The sequence below is a fragment of the Terrapene carolina genome, unplaced genomic scaffold, assembly GCF_002925995.2.
Source record: "Terrapene carolina triunguis isolate 2854851 unplaced genomic scaffold, T_m_triunguis-2.0 Scaffold706, whole genome shotgun sequence".
NCBI classification, from domain to species: Eukaryota; Metazoa; Chordata; order Testudines; family Emydidae; genus Terrapene; species Terrapene triunguis.
In genome coordinates, this window is record NW_020665057.1 from 4,534,353 (window position 1) to 4,558,517 (window position 24,165).

Genomic DNA, 24,165 nt, shown 5'->3' on the forward strand with positions numbered 1-24,165 from the left:
GGGAGTGGGGGGTAATAGGAGCCTACACAAGAAAAAGACTCAATTGGGACTGTCCCTATAAAATCGGGACATCTGGTCACCCTACCCGGGGGTGGGGTGCGTGGCGTCTGTATATTGTTGAAGTCTGCAGCAAAGTTAACATGCAATCTAATTCCTGTGTGGTTATATTTAAGAGGGTGAGGGGAAGCAACTATATTGAAGCCAATGCTTCAGGCAGCCCTGGAGCAGACTGGATCCAGTTTGAAAAGAATTGGCAACCCTAAAACTTTTTGATAAGATAAAATTTCATTGATGTTGGCTCACACTAGGCCCACTTCAACTCTGCACTTGTCCTCTGTGTTTCCTTGGCATATCTGTTCCTTTCCTCTATCTGCTTTAGCATAACTTTATTTTTCTCTTTTATCTTTAGATAACTGCACCCAAGGACCGGAGGGATTGATTTTTTGTTTTGACTTATTGTTTGAAGATCTGTAACTCAAAGCAGCTCTCACGCCTCTGATGTCTAAGCTTGAGCAGCATAAAAGGTAAACCTAGTCCTGTGTATCAAACTAAGCAGTGATACTATTTTATAATCCGTCATCTATGTGTTTTAGTTTGCTTTTGTGGGGAAAGGAAGGCTATTTTAAGGCTTTATAATGTAGGTAACAAGATTTTGAATAAGGAGTACTGGCATATACAGTAGTCATCATGAAGACTTATTTAAAAGAGAAACTTTGTGAACCGCAGATTACTCAGGGGGCGGGGGGGGGGGGGGGCAGGGAGAAGAGACCCTTAATCTCAACATAAGGACATTATTACAGGTCATGTTATACTACATACGAGACTGCCACAGCCAAAACACTACCATGCAAGTCTCAAAACCACTACACACAAGTACTTGAAGATTAATCATATGAAATTAACTTAATACCCCACAGAAAGGGGAAGATAGTAGGAGACACATCTGTGCAGAAACAGTAATGTGTCAACACAAAAACATTCTGAGATAGGAAATCAAATCAATGGACAATTTAAAAAAATTGTAACTTCTACATTAAGCCTCCTTTGTAATGATCTGAGACTCCCCTTTTCACCTTGCAGTTCTCTTCCTCCCCTTCCCCAAAGGTTGCTAAGATGTTTTAAATAATCAGTTCTGTAAAATAAAAATAAAAAAAGCAGGCACTCAGATTTCCTATACTGGTGATGTATTTTATATTACAGAAAGCCAATACACATTACATACACACCCTTTTGTTTATGATAGCCCATCGCATCTACTCCCTGAATTTACCCAGCTTTCTGAAATATGGTTACATATGCAAACATTATCTCCCAATTGTAACCTCATTTTCTGCTCTGCTGGACAGCGTGACCAGCATTTGTCATCATGCCTCCCCTGCCCACATCATTCATATGTCTATAATTGTCATCAAGATGTGGCATGTCAGCAGGACTCCAGCGTTCTCTGTTCACCATCTCCACACAGTAACTCAGGTAACAAACCCATAATCTCGTCCTGTTTTCATGATGGTTGAATTACACATAATTGTTTCTGCACAATGATTGATTTCTGCCTGAATAGAGACCTCTGCCTTTTTTCAATGCAAGCGAGTGGCAGCCAAGTCTCTCCATCTAGGAGGAGGCAGCAGCCTTTGAAGAGATCAAAGCCAAGGCCGCAAGCAGTTGTGCGCCCTGGGAATATGGAAAGCCTTTATGCTCTCAACCCCATTTCTAACATCATGTTGGATTGCAGCTGCATTACATTCTGCCAGCATCCTTAATGCTTTTAGTATTGACTCTGACATCACCAATAGCTGTTTTAAAGTAACAAAAGCTGAAAGAGGACTTATTTTCACAAGTCTGTTTGGAACATGCAAAGTTAAGGGAGGGAAGCATTTGTTTTTAATCTGAAATAATAAAAGAAAGCACACAAATTATACACATTTCACACAATTAAAAACATGTTTTTCATATGGAAAGAACAGAGGGGCCATTTTATAGCTTGGACCACACAAAATGAGCCAGTCATTATGCACCTGCTTTTTCAAGCATAAAGACTTCAGTAAAAATACAAATGGATAAATTAGTCAAATTGGAGAAAATATTTTAACTGTCTAAGCACCTGATGTAAGGTGAAATAATACAGATGCCTAAGGATGGTCTCCCCTTCCCATCTTCTTTCACTAAGCAGACAATGGTTCATTCGTGCATTTGTAACGCATCACGTGTTCATTTTAGAAATGCATAAAATCCTCATTAGTTATCTAAAGGATTAAAAAAAAAAAAAAAAAAAAATCAGAGCAGCTTCCTTCGAGGCTTTTTCTCCACAGAAGCGCCTGTACAGTCAGTCTCTCTCTCTCACACACACACACACACACACACACACACACAATTATGCCATCTTAAAATTGTTCCTGCCACATCAATGTTTTTACAATTGCCAAACACTCACATGCAAACCTCCATGACGAATTTTGACAGTGCAAACCAAAACCAACTGGATTTGTCTTTACCAAGACAAATTTTTCCAGATTCTGATTAAAAAAAAAAAAAAAAAAAAAACTTGCATAAACCAGAGGAATTACTGGAAGAAAACTTTGAAGTTTAACAATCTGATGAAATAGAAGTGAGGAGGAGGTAAAGAGAAAAGAAAAGCAGCATCATCAATAACCGCACCGCAACTCTGAAACAGATGCACAGCACTGGGTATTTTGGTAAATAGTTTTTACCATTCTGAAATACTCGGATGGCAGCTATCTTAAAAATATAACAGGAATATAATAGAAACGTGTCAGCTGCCAGCTAAAAATTTCTTAAATGTGTGGGTGCGCTAATGCAGGAATGGAAGAATATGTAAAAATACAAGCAATGCAACTTTAAAAAAAAAAAAAAAAAGGAATAAATGGATGTTCATAATATTTTAAAGCCAACTCCTCTTTTTTCCAGCATTGTTTAACGTTTGCTTTTTTATTTCTTTAGTCATAGTGACCCTTGTCTTGGGGATTATTGATAGGAAATATTCTCTGCTCTAGTCCCTCTTTCTTATGGATGCAGACCTTGCTGTTATATGCCTTTGTCACTTCAAGATTAGACTATTGTAATGTGTTCTGCATGGGCTACTCCTTAAAGCCATTCAAAGCCTGAAGCTGGTGCAGAACATGTCGGTCCAATTTTGATTTCCTAGGCATACTGCAAAAGCCATTTATATATTACAGGGCTTTGAGGATACATTCTTAGGGATGATTTTTCTGGAGGGGAACAGGGGCAACAAGTGGGTTTTCCATTTTGTTAGCTGGCCAAGATAAACTTAATTCCATTTGATTAATTAAGTCTATTGACGGAGATTGTGAATTTAGAGTGAGATTAATGCTGCTGTGTGGTTACCACGGATTTAATTATTATGGTGCTCACCACTTTTGTATGAGCATTTTTTATTGATGTTAAATACAGCGAAACTGTATTCTGCTCCAGTCCAGTCCCGCTCATCCCCACCCACCCTACTAAACAAGTTGGTAGCCTTGCACGGCCAGTCCTGCTCTCCTGAAGATGGACTGGTTCTTCACAGCCTGTCTACTGTGAACCTCTCCCTCCATACCTGCTGATTCATGATCGGAGTGAGAGGGCTCCGATTCAGTGCAGTGTCTGGCCTTGAATCCCAAGAATGCTGCCTTAACCCACACCTCCTATAACGAGCCTACATGGCACATAAAAGGATGCAAGATACACTTTTGTAATACATATTACCGCTAACTCCACGCACAATGGAAAGGATGTAAAAAGTCAACACAAGTCTATTTTTCTGAGCCATGAGTTCTCTTCAGTTGGGGAAATACAAGTTTGATTCTGTCATTGAGATAAATACTGCTCTACTGTGGACAACACAGGCCAACAAACAACAAAAGTATATGAGCAAAGAAAAGGAGCCAGAGATTGAAGTGTTACACACAAACTCCTTGCATCTGTTTTCCACTGGAAAAAAGGGAAGGAACCTAAAAACTCTACTTAAACATACACAAATCAGTTTTGTTGAAAAACTGGGAAGTTTTGTGGGGAAAAGGCTTTCTATAATTTATTTTTCCAAAAAGGCCTTTGTCAAGAAAGTTTTGTACAAAACATGTTAGCCTCTTCTACTTGGGGCCCTTATGGCAGTTCTGTTAATACCACTTTGCTAGCAAGAACACAGTCAGTCAATTTTTACCTATCACTCTGATAAGAAATGCCATCTGTCCTATAGCCATGCACTGCAATCATTCCCAGTAAAAAAATCCAGTGAGTTAAACAACAGTTAGGTGAAGGAATTTGAGTGAAGCATATCCTATTTATTCTCTTCCTTTGTGCCCATCCATACAACAGTCACTCTCCAGTCCAAAAGTGCAGTTTCAAGCCTTATTGCTTTATTCCAGTGGTTCTCAAATTTCTGTATTGGTGACCCCTTTCACACAACAAGCCTCTGAGCATGACCCCTCTCTCCTATAAATTAAAAAAAAGACATTTTTTAAAAATTTAACACTATTATAAATGCCGGAGGTGAAGCAGGATATAGGGGTGAGGCTGACAGCTCGCGACCCCCACATAATCTCATGACCCCCTGTTGTCATGACCCCCAGTTTGAGAGCCCCAACTTTATTCCTTGGGTTGGGATCACTGCAATAACCCACCTGTGCAATTTAGTTAAAATATTTACCAGTCACAGACTTCCTCTTCTCCCAGTCACAAGGGGTATGGGATATGAAAGTGAAGGAAAAAGAGGGGGTCTAATGCGAACAACCCAAATCACTATTTCAGTGAAGTGACAGTTCCTGCCAGACACTCAGCTTTTAAGAGATTACTTTAGTTCCCCAGCAGGCAGGTGAGAAGGGGACAAGTTTTAAGAGCTTGAATAAAAATATTAAGGTTTTGCAGTTTTGGTTTAAGCTTTGGAGGTGGGTGTAAGGCCATATCTACCTGATGCTGTAAGGCTTCTTCACCATTCGTGCCCTTAAAAACCAACACACACCTACACTTGTGTTTCTAGAGACACTTATCACTGAAAGTGTTTTTGCACTATTTTGCTATTCAGTTTGTTTTTAAAAACAAAAACAAAACAGTTCTTTGTAATTCTTATCAGATATAGCACAATGTCCTCAATTAGCACTGCACATGTTTACACATGGTTTTTTATATAAAGATTCTTGTACATTAGAATAAAGTCTACAAAAATGTTTATTGAAAGGCTCAATCCAGCCTAAAAACTTCTGCAGATGCTGGCCCACAGAAGTTCTACACCCACAGAGGAAGCTGTTTTGTATGGCCATCTCTAACAATCTGAATGTTAGATTAGGCATTCTGCAGCCATCCCATCCCCACCAAGATTTAGGTACCCTTCAATGACATCATGCTCCATTGGGGGGGGGGGGGGGGGAGAGAGTGTGTTCCTTCTCATCTGAACTCACTCAGTCCCCGAAAATTTTTTGCAGAAGCTGAATCTGAAGTTGCTTGGCTTCCCCCAGCTGGCAGCTCTATTTTAGCAGTCAATCATCCGGGAAAAGAGGAAGGAACCATGTGGCTCTAAAGGCCACAAAAGGCAACTGGGTGAGGGGTGAGCCACCTCCTGAAGTCCAGCAATCAGACAGTAGAACGTTCTTTCCCCTTCCCCTCAGGAAGTTATTGATTTGTGCTTAGTCCAGCCATCTGTCTCCAAACCCTAGATTGCCAGGAGTAACAGTATCTTGTGGTCTGCATAGCCCTAGATATTCAAAGTGGAGGAAGGAAGCTCATTGCAAAGTTTTTCCACTCTTCCTCCTTTGCCTATTCCCCAGAGGTCTGCAAATTCTTGTTATCTGTGGAGGCCTCAAAGTATCTCATCTGATCTTGCCCTGCATATACTGACATGACAAAGCCAGAATGAAACTGTGCTGTTAGAGTTTTGGAAGGAGCTGCAGATATAGTCCAGCAAGATTTTACTCCTTTTACCAGGCAATTCACATACAACAGTCGATACCAGAAATCAGCATTTCCTGAAACACTCAGGAGTTTCTACATGAAATTAGAGTAGTCAAACCTCAGTCTGCTTTCTGCTTCCACTCACCGGTACCAGTACAAGCAGTTTAAAAAAGCACCATTGAATGCACTAAAGCAGTGTTCCAAGTCTAAATACAATAGGCCTTACTCTGGGGGCAAAAAATCTGGAGTTTAGTCAAGTTAAAAGGGGGCAAGTGTGATATCAGAAATGTGAAAAGAGAATTGTTTTGTAAAAGTAGCCTATTACAACCATCCCTATTCTCCTTAGTCATAGATAGTCATAAGTGAACTTAAAAATGGCATCACAGCAAAAGAGACAGCCTTATTCTGTAGAGCAGGACAAATGCCAAGCTTTCCTCAGGAAGACTGCTTTTAGACTACTCTAGCGAAGTTGCAGCCATGGTGGGATCAATCATGATTACAATATGCTGGTTGATTTGGTTTTAAACCAATCTGTCTCATTCCCCTCACCACACCCCCTCCCCAAATCCACCCACAGCCATGGTACCACAATAACTACAACATGATATAATCATTCAAAACAACAAAGTTTGGGTCTTTTAAAGCATTGCCGTAGAGCCTCACCAATGGCCAGCACGTGCACTGCAAGTTACTGAACTTTGTAATTTGCAAATAAGAGCCACATCAGGGAGGCAACTTTGTTGTAAATAAAGCTACATATTCTACATTTGTAAAATGAAGTACTGCACTAATTAGTGGTCTGTATTGTAATTTCCAAAGAGTTTTCTTCCTTGTGTTAATCCCACAAACGGCATCCGCTCTACAAGTCCTCAGCTTCAAGGTACTCTGTTCAATGCCATATCCTCTATCACACCACCTGCTAACATGTCTTCCTTTGTGACATCTCACCACTTCTTGAGTCTTCCTCTGTCTTTTATCCTTCAGTCTTGATCTGCTGGACTATTACTCACATAGTTGTCAGGACTGTGCTTTATATGACCAAAGAGTCCGAGCCTTACTCCCTCATTTCCCCCTTTATTGGTGTTACTTGTATACACATTCCTCACATGGTCTTTCTTGCTTACACCATTCATTCATCTCAACATTCGCATTTCTGTTGAACAGATCATCTACTCGTGTTTCTTCTTTGTTGCCAAACATTCAGCACCATATATTACCACTAGACGGACCACCATGTTATAGACTTTCCCTTGTAAGTGTAATTTCTAAAAGCAACATGCCTTTTTAATACTAGACCTTACTAAGACACTATTAGATTAATAGATTCCAAGGCCAGAAGGGCCTTGTGATCATCTATTCTGATCTGTATAACACAGGCCATAAATTAAAAGCAGGGAAGTGGGTAGAGGTGCTAACATGTAAGAACTGTGAGGGACAAATGCAACCCAGGTCACTTTCATGAGCACTTAGTCTCAAGACATTGTTTTAATATATAGGAAAAAAATACAGACAAAATGGAATTATAACCCCATAATGTCACTCAGCTGCAAACCCTTGAGGAAAATGTCTGAGCAGTTGGCGAACCTTGAGCTGGAAGTTTACAACCCCATAACTTACAAGTTTACCTCTTTTGGGCTTTCTACAATACATTTATCTTCCCCTTATATCCAGACCCTACAAAGGCTACCAGGCCATGTTCCTTTTTTTCTGTTTGTGGTCCTTCCCAGATACCTATTTGGGCACTGCCAGACTGGTTGTCATCTCATCCCTAGCACCAGCACCTGTCCTACATATACTGCAAAGTATTGTCACATAAGGCTCAAAGCCAAGACGTACAGAGAAAAGTAGAACTCCCATTGATATCAGTGAGAATTCAACTTTCTTCACCTTTCAGCATCAGGCTTTTAAATCCTGCTAAGTCTCACTCTCTGGTGTGTTGTTTTTTCCTTTGTTTTAATACTTGCAGTAGGTTTAGCTAGCAGGGCAGGGAGTGTCTTAAAGAGTTTGTGAGTATGTACAGAGTCTAGCATAGTGGGGCCTTTAGGTTCTGCTGTAATAAAAAAAAATTTTCTTCATTAAAATACATTTTAAGCCTCCCTTATCCTCAAAAAGGTGAACAAAGGATCATCTCCAAAACAAAAAATATTTTGCTATTTGAGACAGCATTACTAGGATTCCCCATACATACATACATACATACACACACACACAGCAGCAACTGCTGGCATAAAGCCTAGAAAATTTTTAGAAGGCATATGTGCCTACATGCTGTGAAGTGGAATCACAGAATCCCAAGAGACCCAGTGCATCAGTTCGGGTTAAGTAGGATCTACCTCAACCCTTATGCAGTGGCACTTGAAATGAAGCCCTGAGTGTTGATTACAGAAACACTTGTGTGGATGAAAACCTTTGGGAGCACATCAATCCCTGTCTCACATAATAAATACAACCAAAATAGTTCTATACACAAAAGTGTAAGGTTACAGGTAGTGTCAACAGTATGTTTGCTATTTAAATTACAGTTAATAAAGATGCAGTAAAAGCTAAGTAACTTAGTGATGATGGTCTGTGCTAGCCAAATTTGACTACTTAGCCATATTCCCAACTACATTAACAAAACAAAAAACAACCGACATTTAAGTCCGCTTTCATCTCCACGGAGGACAGTTAAGATCTTATCTGAAAAGATTATTTTCCTAGCTCAGAAATAAAATGTCACAAAACTGGGTGACTGGGCAACAAAATGGTAGATGAAATTCAATGTTGATAAATGCAAAGTAATGCACATTGGAAAACATAATCCCAGCTCTACATACAAAATGATGAGGTCTAAATCGGCTGTTACCACTCAAGAAGGATCTTGGACTCATGGATAATTCTCTGAAAACATCCACTCAATGGGCAGCAGCAGTCAAAAAAAGCTAACAATGTTAGAAACCATTAGGAAAGGTAGCTAATAAGACAGAAAATATCATAATGCCTCTATATAAATCTGTGGCATGCACATCTGGACTACTGTGTGCAGATCTGGTTGCCCCATCCCAAAAAAGGTATTAGAAAAGATACAGAGAAGGGCAACAAAAATTATTAGGGACATAGAACAGCTTTCATAGGAGAAGAGATTAAAGAGACTGGTATTTTTTATCTTAGAAAAGAGACGACTGGGGGAGGGTATATTATAGAAGTCTATAAAATCTTGAATTGTGTGGAAAAAGTGAACAAGGAAGTGTTATTTACTCCTGCATATGATACACGAACCGGGGGTCACCTGATAAAATTAATAGGCCTCAGGTTTAAAACAAACAAAAGGAAGTACTTCTTCACCCAACACACAGTCAATCTCTTGGAACTCCTTGCCAGAGGATGAAGGCCAAAAGCATAACAGGATTCAAAAAAGAAAGAACAAGATAAGTTCATGGAGGATAGGTCCATCAATGGCTATTAGCCAGGATGGTCAGGGATGCAACACCATGCTCCGAGTGTCCCTATCCTGTTTGCCAGAAGCTCAGAGTGGATGACGGGATGGATCACTCAATGATTGCACTGTTCTGTTCATTCCCTCTGAAGCATCTGGCATTAGCCTAGTATCCTTTGTCTGACAGTGACCAGATAGACCATTGGTCTAACCCAGTATGGCCGTTCTTATGTCTTCATTAAAAAACAAATTACAGTTTTAGTTACCTATCGGAATCTAAGTCAGTGAACACACGTCCGCTGAATACACCCAAACTCTTCCACATCACCATTTTTCCTCTCACAGGAGTGGACAATTCCTGGTTGATTAGCAGAGTTAACTCACTACTGTACTTTTAGTTCAAGCCCAAAGATTCAATGAATATATTTTTATTTAAGTGCTCAATCAATCACTTTCTTGTTGAGTGGACAGATTCCTTTGAAGTGGGAAGTTAAAAATAAATAAAAACTATCCCACAAGATTAGAGTCTCAAAATAGAAACTATTAGGCTGCTAAATTAAGTTATTTTGCATGTAATTTTAATATGAATTTAGTGCTTATGAGGGCCAAAACAATAACTAGAGAGGCTAATCCTGGACATCCAAGGTAGGAACAGCCCGCGAAGTAGCTATACAGTAACTCCTCGCTTAACGTTGTAGTTACGTTCCTGAAAAATGCTACTTTAAGTGAAATGATGTTCTTATGGGGAATTCAATTTCCCCATAAGAATTAATGTAAATGGGGTTGGGGGGGAGGATTAGGCTCCAGGGAAATTTTTTTCACCAGACAAAGGATATTATATACATATACAGTACAAGTTTTAAATAATTTGAAACAAACAATTTCATACAGTGAAACCTCGCTATAACGCGATGATTGGGCTCCAAAAAATTCGATCGCGCTAAATGCGGGGTCGCAGTATAGCGAGGTTTACCATTTCAAGCCGGTCAGTTTCAAGCCGGTCAATTTCTCTTGGGCAGAAAAGGACTTGCCTTTGCGAACTGCCCATAACAGTAACTGAAAGGGTGCAGCTCCAGCAGCGGGGGCTCTCACCCATGCAGCGAGAGAGGGAAACACTTGGGGAGAGCAGGGGAGACGTGCAAGGGGCAGAGGAAGAGCAAGGAGCAGCTGGGGAGGAGAACGGCTCTTCTCGCCAAAAGGAGAAGCGGGGGTCGGGGGAAGAGGCAGTGGGGAAGGCACATTCCATTTTTTTTTTTTTGTTTTTTGTTTTTTTCTTCGGCAGCGCTGCAGCCCCCCTTTTTTTTTTTTTTCCTTTTTTGCGCTTCCGCGGCGCTCCAGCCGTTTGGTTTTTTTTATTTTGGTGCTTCGGCAGCGCTCTGGCCGCCCCCCTTTTTCTCCCCCCCCCATTTCTCTCTCTTTTTTGCGCTGTTCGTGTGTGTGTGTGGGGGGGTGAGTTTGTGCCTGAGTCACTGATGCTGGTAGGGGTGTCCTGCATCTCAGCAAGGGCAGCGTTGTTAGATTTGTAGAGCCCTCAGTGTTACTTGGACAGCGAAGCTAATAGGGGCTGTCAAGCTGGAGATTTGGCCCTGAGCCTCTCAACGTGAGCACTCACACTGCCTGGGTCCTGGCCACCGGTCCGGGGGGCTCTGCATTTTAATTTAATTTTAAATGAAGCTTCTTAAACATTTTAAAAACCTTATTTACTTTACATACAATCGTTTAGTTATATAATATAGACATAGAGAGAAATCTTCTAAAAACGTTAAAATGTATTACTGGCATGCAAAACCTTAAATTAGAGTGAATAAATGAAGACTTGGCACACCACTTCTGAAAGGTTGGCGACCCCTGGTCTAATCGCTTTCCTCTCTGCCAGCAAGAATGCCAACTATGTACCCCCACCAGGAACTGCCCTACCAGCAAAACTAAAGCACCTTATCTTCAGTCTCGGGATAGCTAGCACACATTCATATGTGCACTCCCTCCCCCCAACCTGGTGGAAACACCACAGCATTTTTAGCTGTGAAGGCAAGCCCATATAGTGTAATTGAGCCCATTGTAATGTCACTGCAAGTGTGGTGGTGTACCAGTCCCCCCTAGATGCGTGCTAGTTTGTGCAGCATACCCACAAGCTTAGAGACAAAACACAGGTGCCAAGCACTAGGCTCTTCGATCTCTGGTCCTTAGTTGTTTCCCTTGAACATTCATGCTTCAAGTAATAGGATTCTTTTTATTAATGCTGCCAAATACTACAAGGTGCAAATACTCTAGTCACGGTGACTTTAGCTTATACTAAACAATAAGCCAACAGATCCAGCCACGCGGGACAGTCCAGGATACGTTACAAGGGTAACTAAACCTATGAGGACCCCTCAGGCTGCTACGGACATGGCTAGTGTTTTGTCTGCAAAAGACCACTTCTCTGTCCAGCTTTCAGGCCCATCTCTCAAGCGATCTGTTGCCCAGCCTCCCCTCTGAAGCCAGTTCCCTGACTGCGTCCTCTGGGCTTACTACTCTTGCTCACATGAAGCCACTGGCTCTCAACCTCATCCTCTGACTTAGGCTGTCCCTTCTATACTCTGGGAAAGAAGGATCCCTTTATTTATTGGCTGTCATATGGGGGTGGTAACATTGCATAGTAGTGGTCTGGCAGATTCCTTAAACACTTTGTCTTCAGCAACACAGGCCAGTTAAGACACACACGCTCATTGTTTAGCCATGCCACAGTAAGAACAGGAGTTAATTGTGATTTAGCTAATGTAGACATGGCTTAAGTCAAGTACTAGAAGAGATTTTATTTGTGGTTCGACAACTCAAAATTAACAAAAAGTGAGTGTTCTTGTATACTAGTGGTAAGAGGCAACTTTCCATCACTATAGCACATGCATCTAACAAGGTTTTTAGAAGACATACTAACACTTCACTGTTTTAGTGACATTTCCTTCTCATATCAGAGGAGCTTTTCATACCTAAAAACAGATTTTAGAAACTTACTAAGTCAGTCTTGCAGCTATTCTGCATCCAGACTGTAGGCACTGAAGAGTACGACATGTATTTGGCAATGTTTCTTCCCCTTTTGCTTTCATGAACTCTAGAGGTTCATGCTTTCTTCTTGGCATCTAACATTATGGATGTGATAACAAATGAACGCCTGTTTCTTTAGAGCCAGAGCCTGCATGGTACTGAGAGCCTGCAACAAGCAATTCTGATCAACATTTTCTCTGGAGCATGACTGAAAAAGAAAAGATGAACACCAATAGGATGACATTTTACTTTTAAACCTCCTTAAAATGAAAGTTGCAGTCTCCAGTTTTTAAAAGTTGCATTAAATTCGCTTGTCTATACACAGCCTCTAGCTATAGGGGGAAATAAGAGATTGTCATAAATAACCAGATCAACTAAAGCTATGAAGAATCAAAAGTGGAGCAATGAGCAAAACTGCATTGAGAGATTTTTTTTTAAAACAGTTAGAGTCACGTACACACATTTATAGCTCAGTCCAAAGACAGCACAGTGTCACTGACTGCTTTCTATTCCTCCACAGCCAGTAAGGATTTTTAACAACTGGTCAGTTGTGGAAGTTCATTTCTAAGTAAGAGTCACCCTGATTGCACCAGCTTATGGAAATGAAAGCAGCAGTGGAAAACCACTATGTGCTGAATGCCCTCACTAATGCCTGGAGAAGGACAGTCAATACACAAATGAAAAATTCGTCTTTTAAAAAACTGTGCAGTATATGCATAGGACTTTCATAAGGCCCCAGTCAGCATCATTCTAATTGTCACAGCTACTACAGTAGTCCTTTGAAACAGGGGCTAGGTCTACACTACCCGCCTGAATCGGCGGGTAGAAATCGACCTCTCGGGGATCGAATTATCGCGTCTCGTCGGGACGCGACAATCGATCCCCAAATCAACGCTCTTACTCCACCAGCGGAGGTGGGAGTAAGCGCCGTCGACGGGAAGCCGCGGAGGTCGATTTTGCCACCGTCCTTGCAGCGGGGTAAGTCGGCTGCGATACGTCGAATTCAGCTACGCTATTTGCGTATCTTAAATCGACCCCCCCCGCCCCCCCGTAGTGAAGACCTGCCCAGGGGCAAACCAGAGGTACTCAGGTAACTTCTGTTCTCTCTCACCCATTCCTCTTCCCAAATGCCCAGCGTACTTTGTTTAACAAACAAGAAACTTGAACCCCATATGGTTCATCTCGGTTTCAAAGGACCTATCCCAGACATCACAGACTGATGCTCCATGAGGCCTCACAGCTGATTAGAGCCAGGCCAGCTGGTAGGAATGCTTGAAATCGTAAGGTTCACTTGTTCATGCTGAGGATTTCCCTTTTCTCCCCTCCATGTATGAGCTGGATGCCCACATGTGGAAATTTTGATTTTTTTTTTTTTTTAAAACACTATCTGATCTAAGGGCCTCACTTCATTGGTACAGTCTGGATAGGGGTGAAGTACCAACGTAGGTACCAAGTTTTGTGTGGCTCCAAATGTGATTTTTTAAATGTATGGTATTTAATAAGCGAATTTGCTTAACCCCAAACTTCATCTTAAAAAACAAAGTGTGGAATTTCAGTGCTGGTGAAAGAGTATCTTGACAGTATCTTGGTGAACGAAGTCCTCTATTTACCTATACACTGCCTAATATGCCACCATTTTGTGGGGGGAGTTGTAAGGGGGGTAAAGAAAAGAGATCACTTAAAAAAAAAAAAAAAAAAAAAAAAAAGAGTAATCGGAGTAGTTTTGTCTAGGGCCCATACAGGTTTTGATCTCAGACAATTGATTCCAGCTCCCCCATCTCTCATCATCATATCTTGCACTAAGACCCACAACATAGCCATTAGAAATTTAATTCCTGAATTAGGCTGGTTTCAAATTGGTGACTATCCAGTTTCCCAATAAGTGCCAACGTTGATACCTTCAAGAATGAAGCTTGCTTTCTTGAAAGGTAAGTTTGAGAACCCAAGTTCTGAGCTATTTGAAGCTTAGCCAGCCAACATCTTCTACTGTGGATATAGAGGCACCAAACCCCCACCCCAAAATCCCATATTGTTTTCAGGCTCCCACAAACACTCCATAATCAAGTGCCCTACCCTATTCTTGAAGGGACAGCTCCCAATGACCAAAATTGTTAGTCTGTATAATCAATTTTTGTCTTAAGTCTTCTCTCAACTCTGATTCACTCATCTTGAGGTGTAAGCTCCTCAAGGCAGAAACTGTCTTGTGCATCTGTACAGCACCTAGCACAATCTGAGCTCCAAATGCAATTGGAAATTTTGAACATCATTGTAACTACTTCCCACATTAGAATTCCTTCTGGTGGAACTTCTAGCAAATTCCATATGCTTTGTCCATAGTGGACCATATCCAAGCCTTTCAAATGTTGCTGAGAATATTAGTCAGTCTATTTAATAATTCCAGCTGCTAATCAAAAAACAGTTTGGACATTAAAAGAATTCTTATTTTCTGCTAAGCATGTATGCACACACATGCGGGGGGGGGGGCGGGGGGTAAGAGGGGGAAAGGTGGAAATAGAATTGGAGGAATTCTATACCATACAATATAAAGCCTAATCCCTAGGAAAGAGATACATTTAATAGCATAGTAGGAATTTAAAAAATACAAAGGTTTTTATGAAGGTTTTGCTCCAAGAATGCTACTTGAAACTAATCTTGCTCAAAGGGCAAAAAACAGCTACCTACTTTTTCCTGTCTTCAACACCCACGCTATGCACCAACAAAGAGAAACCACTAAGAACTCTCAACCTCACGGGACTCATATTCACCAGGTGTTATTGTGGTTTTCATATTATTGTGTGTGCGCGCATCACTTTTGCTGCAGCTACCCAAACGTATTTCTTTGCTCTTTCGCCTACCCACCTATCTGATAAGGAGTGTACTGTTATAGCGGCTTCTATTCTACAGCGCTGGAGATATAGAAGAGCTTATAGCTTGTTTTTCTGCAAGAAGTAAATTAAAGATCAGTTACCAAGGTGGGGGGGGGGGAACCACAGGAGGAGAAAGTAGCCTCCCCCTAGTAAAATTGAACGCAAAATTGACTTTCATCTCTGTCAAGAACAGTGTCAATATCAGCTCATTAATTTTCCTTTTTCGATGTGTAGTACACATCTTGCACTTTACTATAGAGTTTAGTTTCTGATTAAAGTCCAGCCAAAGAATCAAGTATGCATGGAGAAAAATTTTAGTGTTTTAAACATCAGCCTTTCGAGTCATTTTTCCATCGTTCTGAAATTTTCAGTAATCTTGACAACAGTGTTTTCCACCCAGCATTTTTTCTAAGCATGATTAGTGACATTGTTGTTATTCCTCTCCCAAATCAAATTAATCTTGACAATCACTCGTGAAAACTTAGCTACAAACATCACTAGTACTCCCCTGGCTCTTGCATTCAGGACTGTATGTGTTGCACATAGAGATCCAGAGGAAAAAAGCGCAAAGTTGAATGCCTGGACACAATTTGCCCACCCCAAACTGCAAGCCTGAGGCAGAAGCGGCCCCACTGGCCTGACTGGTCCCTCCCCCAAATATAGAAGTCAAATTACACCTATGGTTGAATGACCCAACCCTGCTGACAAACAGTGCACAGCTTTACGCATGTACCCAATTCCATTAAGATCAGTGGAATTATTCACATGCATAGAGTTAAGCATATGGAGCATTGGCAGGATCAGGGCCCGAGCTTGCCACAGGACTCTCTGTTGCTTTTTACAGATCCAGACTAACACGGCTACCCGTCTGATACTTGGCCCGAGCTTGTATCCCTGTCCTCCGAAGGAAGAGCTGGTTTTACACTTTTGCGTCTAATATCCTGAAATAAAATTGTGTTAATTAGAAAGGGCCACCACAGCTAATATCCATTCAGTTTAATGAGCATTTACTGGATTATCTGAACATAAGCAAGTCAGACTGTTCAGACAGACAGAATTTGAAATCACCTCATTTTTCACACTAACACCTCCAGGCAACAGATGCGGTAAACAAGTAGTTGCTTTGTTATGCAAATGAAGACTCTCAGGTATACCACAAGGCTACTTCACACACAAATGGTCAGACTGACACCACTGATGAGAGCTTGGGTCTCTTAAACAGACTTATCTAAACTGTTTTTCAATCTTGCTATCTGCAAGGAAACAGAGGGAAGTTGAATGGTGACAGTTAGGAGCCCAACAAAGGTAGAGAGCAGAAGTGAGGAGGTGGGTAAGTAACTGCTTACCACATAGGTTGTGGTTAATAGCAAAGTAAGCGAGTATAATCTTCTGGATGTAGTATTTTGATCACACACACTAAAAGACAGCTGTCAAGTATAAAAACAAAAGATGATAGTTCATTTAAACAAAAACAAAAAAAAAAAGATTAACTCAAGTATGTAGCCTTGTGGTTAAATCTGGAGATTTCAGTTTATGGTCAACATTAGTATATTACAAGAATACTATTTTACAGGAATTGTGGTGCTGCTTTAACATGCTCCCTTAGACATTAGGCTGGGAGTATTACAATTAAATGATTCTGCTTTCTATCCCCCACAATATCAACTAAAATATTTCTACAGTAGAAGGAAGCTGATCAATTTAGTCTGAAATATCAATTATTCTACTTTCTGCAGAGGTGTATCAGTAGTGTGCAAGTAAATAACTGATGTCCCATTGTTACGCATTTAAGAACAAAACATTTTGAGATTTTAAATTCTCTAGTCATTTTTATAGGGCAACATTAAGAAGTTGGATTTATTTTGCTTCCAAAACCTGCACTCATGTATTGTTTCTTGGAGGTAGAGGAAGTAGCACAGGGTCTTATTAAATCCCTGATCTTCAAGGAGACATAGTCTGAGCATTAAAGACTGCATCCTTTTTGTCAGCAAGTCAGAACTGCAATTTAATCGGTCAAGAATTTTTATTTTACATATCTTTCAGCAGAAGCCAGTATAGAAAGGCTACATGGGATATAGTTTGAATGCTTCAAAATTAAGCATATATAGACCTTCAAGCTGAAATAAGAAACATCTTATTCAAGACAGATTTTTTCAAGACACAAAACTATAAAAGCAGTATATTGTACACACCTTTGTTTTTATTCTTTCAAATGTAAATAAGGTTGCATAATATAAGACAAGCATTTGCAGTAGGTTTCAGAATGCCAGAATCTGTTGTGTCATTCTGAATTCAAGCACCTTTATTTGGTGGAGACGGTCTCCAAAGTTTAAGTATAATGTTTTGCTGTTAAAAATACCAATACGGATCAAACAAGTTTTAAAAACACCACACACAGGAATGAAGTTATAGGGTAGAGAAGTTGTCAACTAAACACTTTCGCATCTTACTAGCTCTTTGTTACTAGAAAAAAAATGCAATGCATACAATGAATAAAATGTATGAAATTGTTTTCCACTGAAATTATGATTCTACAACAGGAGACACAAACAACTTCTGGTTTTCCAAGGCAATTCTGCTAATGTGATTTCCTCAACTAGAATTAAATTTACAAAAACTTCCCACTAATTTACAAAAACAAGTGGGAATTTAGTATACAGCTGTTAATCAAGCACACTTCTACACCAATCAGAGAATATTACTCATCTTGACAGTAAATCAGGGCTAATGGCCACCACATGGTAGAGCACAAACACAAAAGTTGCTCTCAGCTACATCTTACATAGTTATCTTAGTTCATCCACAATTGTTTCACATGCTATATCTTCAACTATGGTTATTTTTCCTAGTGACAGTCAATCTCACAGACCCGACAACTTCACACATAGCAGCCTGTGTTAGGAATAAATATCAGCTAAGAACGAGTAGATGAGGAAAAACATTGGTCAGCTCTTTTTGAATGTCATGTACAGATTTGCAATTCCAGCAGTCCTACCCCCAATCCTCTATTTTCCCTCCTAAGCAGGAGAGACTAAAGCCAGTATAGTAGTATTTCTGTCCTTCCTGTCACTGTAAAGGTAGCATTTACACCATTCCATCACAATTTATTCCATAAAGTCACATTAAAAGGTATCTTTTTCAGCCTTATTCAAACACAAAACTCGATACTTCAGTTATTAGATTTGCACCTTTTCCTCCACCAACCCAATCAAAATCCTCAGGAAGTTTATACACCAAATGAAAGGAGCATACAGAATAGCAATGCATTGTTCAGTTTAGTTGTATTTAACATAAATAATATCAAAAGTGTAATATACTGAACAGAAAGCAATTTGTCTCTCCAAAGACTATTTGTATAACAGGTAACTCACTGTTCTAGGGATGGGTGGAGACAGAGATCCATTAGACATGTAGGGGTCATTGTTCATATTTGGCATCATGATATACCCAGAATAACCAGAGTATGACGGGCCTTTGCTGTATAAACCACCATCCGGATGTTTTCCTGGGAAAGAAAATAAGTGGAAGCTAAATTAACAACCCCTAAAGTTTTTTCTGGTACATTAGAGGCATTTTACAGTAAGAAATACACAATACCTTTTAAAAAATATTTGGGGGACTGGAAGGGTGCATATTGCTAGGGACTTCCATTTTATTTTTATTGCATTTCTGACAGCAGTTACTCCCTTAAATGGCTTATTAAACAGGCATTTGTTAGGAATTGCACTTAAGATATGGGAAGACTTCAGCACAGCCAGTCTATTTTATGAGTCTATTCAAACACAAACAGAGATTGGACTAGGATGATTTGCATAAGAGCTTGGAAGAATAGACACACACGCAATGCACTACATTAGATTCTAAAGCTACTTGGTTGTCTTTGGTTTTGCCCCCCATAATTTTTAGAAACCGTAAGAGAAACACCATTTCTAGGCTGTGTTGGTGCATTTTCATTGCATGAACAACAAGCAATGCTACAGACATCAAATACCAGCAATGGAGATAAAATTTATAAAGCAGTAGTTCTTTCATTTTTGGTAGCATCTATTGGAACTGTCCTGCATATGGACTTCTCCCATCAGTTACACAGCTGGTTGCAGGAAAGTGCAGTATTATGGTTAGACAGAGCCACTTCCTTCACTAACTGACATACTGCATGTATGAACAATTCTTTCTGGTCATGCTAATTGAAAGTGATTAAGGAGAATAGGAATACAGGCTGGTGTACAAGGATACCCTACTGCTTATTGGGGCCTATTCAAAACAAAGAGGGTTCCACTTCTAATTTGTTTAATATCTAATTTAAATCATAAAAGACTATTAAGAAGGACCAGGACTGAAGAAAAGCTGAAGCCCCAAACTTTATGTGGAACTCTCATTTTAATTCTAATGGAGATCATCCTCCTTACCAACTAACCCCATTATAATAATATACTGAAGATAATCCTACATTACTGTCCAGTTTTCTAAACTAAAAATGTACACTGTCAGTTTCACTCATCTTCCTTAATGACGTATTAGATTTCACTAATTTGCGCATCAAAATGTTAGAATGTTGTTCCTGATTTTAAGGCTTTTTTTAAGTGACAGACTTGGGTTGGAAAGTGAGCATACAACTTCTTAATATACATAACTCAGTAGGATTGTCAGAAGGAGGGAAGAGCGAAGATTTATATATGAACTACTGATATTCTAAAAATAGTTATTTCTTCAGCAAAAAGATCTGTTTGGCCTACTTACTTCAATTGGCAAACAGCTGATATACCATTTAGTTACTGAAGTTAGATGAATAAACAGCAAATCTCTTTTTTGCTCAATTTTGAAAATGTTTGGATTTTTTCAATAAATACAGATCACATTTTATATACAAGTTAAACTGATTGCTTACTAAAAGGCAATTACATCTGTGTACACATTGAGAAGAACATAAAGTAACAATGTAGAGTAAAGAATAAGCACATCTCACCTTCTTCAGAATGTTCTCTGCCTTTGTCATGATAGGATTCCTGAGCTTGGGCTTGCCTGGAAACCTAGCCACACAGAATCCACCATTAAAGAAGGTATTTTTATGCATATCTGTTCACTTTTGCTTAGCACTCGATCTTTCAAAAAAATTATTAAGTGTCTAGGTCAGGAGAAGAAATTGTATATTTGTCCTACCTCATGCTAAAAAGGAAGTGTGCTAAAACATAGAATAGTCATTTTTATTACAAATTTAATAACCATGTGCTTCTACAAAGCAGTTCTAGCACAAGTAGTGCACTAAATTTACTAAAGGGGCTTATTTCTTAAGAATTCTTTAAGCTTTAGGAACCAAAATAGTATTCCTAAATTGGTACCACAGAATAATGAAAATTGAGTGCCCCACTATATGGGCTTTTAAAAATTCCATCCTTGTTCTTAAGTTGTTTTCATATTAGTGAATTGCTACCAAAACAGTTTGTGCAAATCCTTTAAAGAGTTTACGATTAATGCTCTGACCTTTGATTTTACCAAAGAAATTTCATGGCTACTTTAGGCCTAATGCTATTATAGGATCCTGTGACTCATATGAACTTGCTTGTTCTGGGCTATGGAAACAGACATATGAAGGAGAGAGAAGGTCCTCCTGCATACACACTAAAAAGGTGTTTAGCACTCATTTAAAATATGTCAGTGCAACACTGCATATTCCTTTATTTAATTTTTTAAAAGGCTATTTTTACAACATGCAGTTTGGCTTGATCATGAGACAGGCTGGAAGGGAGAAAAAAAGCCAACTAAGCTTTTGGATAGTCCCTGAATGGAAGTTGCAGTAGAAGCCAAGAACCAGCATGTCAACTCTGACAAGTGAAAGGTTGTTTGTTAGTTGGCAGTGTTAATCTACAGTCAAAAATAAGACTTCCGGAGTCAAAGCAAGGTAACTACTAATGTGTTCGTTGGTGGCTTATCTCAGTATCGCAACCCCAATTTCTGACTATATTAGCTTATTGCAAATGAACTCCCAATCAATATTGTTACTACAGATTCACCTTCTATTACTCCCCCCCCCGACACACACAAAAAATCCATGCCCATTCATTAGTTACTAGAAGTAGCACTATATTAACTCCACCAGTGCAGTCCATTAGTTGCTCATTCTAGTTTCTTAGGATCACTGCCAATAGAAATGCAGTGATTAGGGAGAAAAAAAATGGTTAATAAAATGTTTGAGATGTGAGCAAACTCAAATCTGAGTCTGCACAAATCTTGTCCAGCAATCTCAGATTGTTATCCAAATCCACCACTAAAAACTAAACACCAAAAATTCATGGAGTGAATGCATCAGATCTCAGGCACCAGATGTTTCCCCCTTCTTCCCATGGCAAGAAGTTAGCCATCTACAAAAATCTGACTCCCAAATGCAATGAATTGCCCCAAATCCCTCTGTGTTTGAGGGTAAACCCCAGGGTTTTTTTTTTCTAGGTCTGCCTCTTAAATGTTTTCACAGGCCAATGCATTTTACTAAGATAGAAGAGTGACATTCTCCCCGCAAAAATTCCTATCAGATGCTGACAGATGATCTGCAACTTCCCCCCCCCCCCCCCCCCCCCCCCCTTTTTTTTTTTTTTTAAGGTAAAAGGTCTAGTTAGTTCCCTCCCACAAGCACCCACGTGTCTCTATTTACTCTGTTCTGATCGCTTACTGTACTATCAAGGTGCTCGAGCCGAAGAAGCCCCTAAGCGAAGAACAAGCTTGATAATGCACAGCACATGGCCCCCAAAAGGGGGTTTTATCGCAAGACGGGCTGGAGCACACGAGACAGACCGGGAGAGCGCCGACGCGGTCGTGCTGAATCGATCAGCACGGGTCTCCCAACAGTCTGAGCCCAAAGTTGGGGGCAGATCAAAGAGCCGCCGGCAATGAATGAAGTACTGCTATTGCCCAGGCTCTGCACACATCTGCCCGGTTTGCAAAGAAGGTCTCAGTGTTCGCTCTTCCACCACCCCCCTTACACACTCCCAGGTGCCTGCCCTCCCATTCATGGGAAACTTGGCGTATTCGTTTACAAAGCGCTTTGGTCAAAACCGCGTCTCACTTGGCGGCTGACGACGTCCTGTTTTCCTTTGCACCCCCGCCGGTCCCTTCCTTTCCCCTGCATTTTTTAAGCCTCCACTAAAAATAGAGGTGCCAGGAGAGGTGCACACAGTGCTGCTTGGCTTGCATTTGACTGTATCGCCTTTAATTCATCCAGGTCTATTAACCCGATCCAGGACCCTCGAGGTGTTTAACTGTAGAGTCAGAGAGGCCAGGCTGGAATCAAGGTGCTTCAGAGCCCTATAATGAGCAAAACCGTGAAGAGGCGTGTTGGTCTTCCCTGGCCTAAGCCCAGGAGTGAAGTCTCTAGAGCCGCCCCCTCCCCAGATCCCTTATCCGGGTGTCTCTGAACACTTGGCCTCACGAACTGCACAGCAGCTGTCTGCCCTCCCTCCGGCCCCCTTACCTCATGCCCGTTGCTGTTGGGGGTGATCTCTGACTCGTTAACGAGAGAGGACTTGATGTCGGCCAAGTCTCCTTCTTCCTCCGGGTGGCTGATCTCCGCGAAGATTTTCTCCTTCTGAGGATCGCCTTCGTCTTTGAAAGGGATCATTTCATCTGTGGCGCACAGCTCCGGATCCCCCCCACCGCCTCCTCCGGCTCCCGGCAGCTGAGGCATAATTGCTCTTCAATTCCTGCTCCGCCCGGGGAATAATAATAATAAAAAGGAATAATAAATAATAATATTATTATTAAGTCTTTACGAGCCGCTTGTCCTCACTAGTCTAAGCCTCCCCCTCCCGAAAGAGAGTGGAGGCCAGGCAGGCACAACCACCTGGGGGAAAGGAGGGTCTGTCTGACTTGTCGGTCTGTCTGCTGCTGTGCGCGGGGGTGGAGGGGGCGCATGCACTTTTCTCCTCCCCCCTCCCCCGGTTTCCGTTGTGTCTGCAAGAGGACAGAAGAGTTTGGAGAAGTTGGGGCCCTTCTGGGTCTGCTTTTATCTTCTCCGGGGCTTTTTTTAAAAAGAGAGGCTCCCCCCTGGTTCCCATTCCCCCGCCCCCGCGAGCTACCGGGGGAAGAGACGATCCGGCGAGCTCCAGCTAGTGCAGCCAGAGGGGCGAGCCCGGTGCCTGGCAGAGCTGGAGCGTTCCCCGGAGCCCTGCCTCGCTACCGCCCCGGCTCCAGCGCAGCCCCGGCACTCAGGCTTTCCTTTCATGGGGGGGGGGGGCGCGCTACAAAGTTCGCCTCCAGAGTTGAGTGGGGGTCCCCGCCTGCCAGCCGGGGAGCTGGGGAAGATGAAGGAGGCCCAGAAAGCGCTGCCACCGCCAGCTCTCAATAACCACCACACGCGCAAAACCAGACACACCGAAATTCTTTGCTTTTGTCCTCTCTCGCCTGAGTTCCCCTCGGAGCGCCGCTCTCTCCCCTCCGCCGTGCCCGGGCTGCTCGAGACCCCCGAGGAAAAGCGAACCCCCCAGGGCGCGCAGGCGGCGCGAGACAGGAAAAGTTCTCTCTCGAGGAGTCCCAGCGGCCCAAGGCTCCTCTGCATTCACAACCCCTAAAGGGTGCCAGCCCAGTCTCCGCGAGCCGCCTGCTGCAGGCCGGGGATGGAGCACCCCATGGAGGAGAGACACCCAGCAGCTGCGGCCCCCTTCGCCTCCCCAGGTCCAGGTGCAGCTGCTTCCTGGCTTTAGGGGCGCCACCAGCAATCCACACGCGCGCTCCCAGGGCACCTTCTCCCTCCTGTCCTGGGCTGGCCGAGGGGAAGGTGGCAAGGCGCTGCTTGGAGCCTGGAGGATGAGTTCTCGTGGCCTGTGAGTCTCTCGCTCTGTCTTTCGGGGCAGAAAGTAGAGAGGGACAGACCGAGCGCGCTCGCCGGAGCGAAGTGGGAGCCAGTCTCTGTAATGTAACTTTAACATCCCCTCCACCCACTCCGCCCCCCGCCCCCGCCTTCTCTCTGTG

The 24,165-nt window shown here is 41.7% G+C and overlaps 1 protein-coding gene across 4 annotated transcripts in view; it reads right to left on the bottom strand.

The window, feature by feature from the left end:
• Positions 1–23,682, bottom strand: part of LEF1 (lymphoid enhancer binding factor 1) — a 104,835-nt gene extending 81,153 nt beyond the window's left edge. For all 4 annotated transcript variants that reach the window (XM_024206546.2, XM_024206544.2, XM_024206547.1 and 1 more), the window contains exons 1-4: positions 23,570–23,682; positions 22,670–22,898; positions 20,174–20,237; positions 18,579–18,712 (exon numbers count right to left, since the gene is read on the bottom strand). In XM_024206546.2, the coding sequence (XP_024062314.1) occupies positions 18,579–18,712; positions 20,174–20,237; positions 22,670–22,882 (411 nt within the window). In that variant the 5' untranslated portion in view covers positions 22,883–22,898; positions 23,570–23,682. The remainder of the gene's footprint in view (positions 1–18,578; positions 18,713–20,173; positions 20,238–22,669; positions 22,899–23,569) is intronic.
• Between the last annotated feature and the right edge of the window lie 483 nt (positions 23,683–24,165).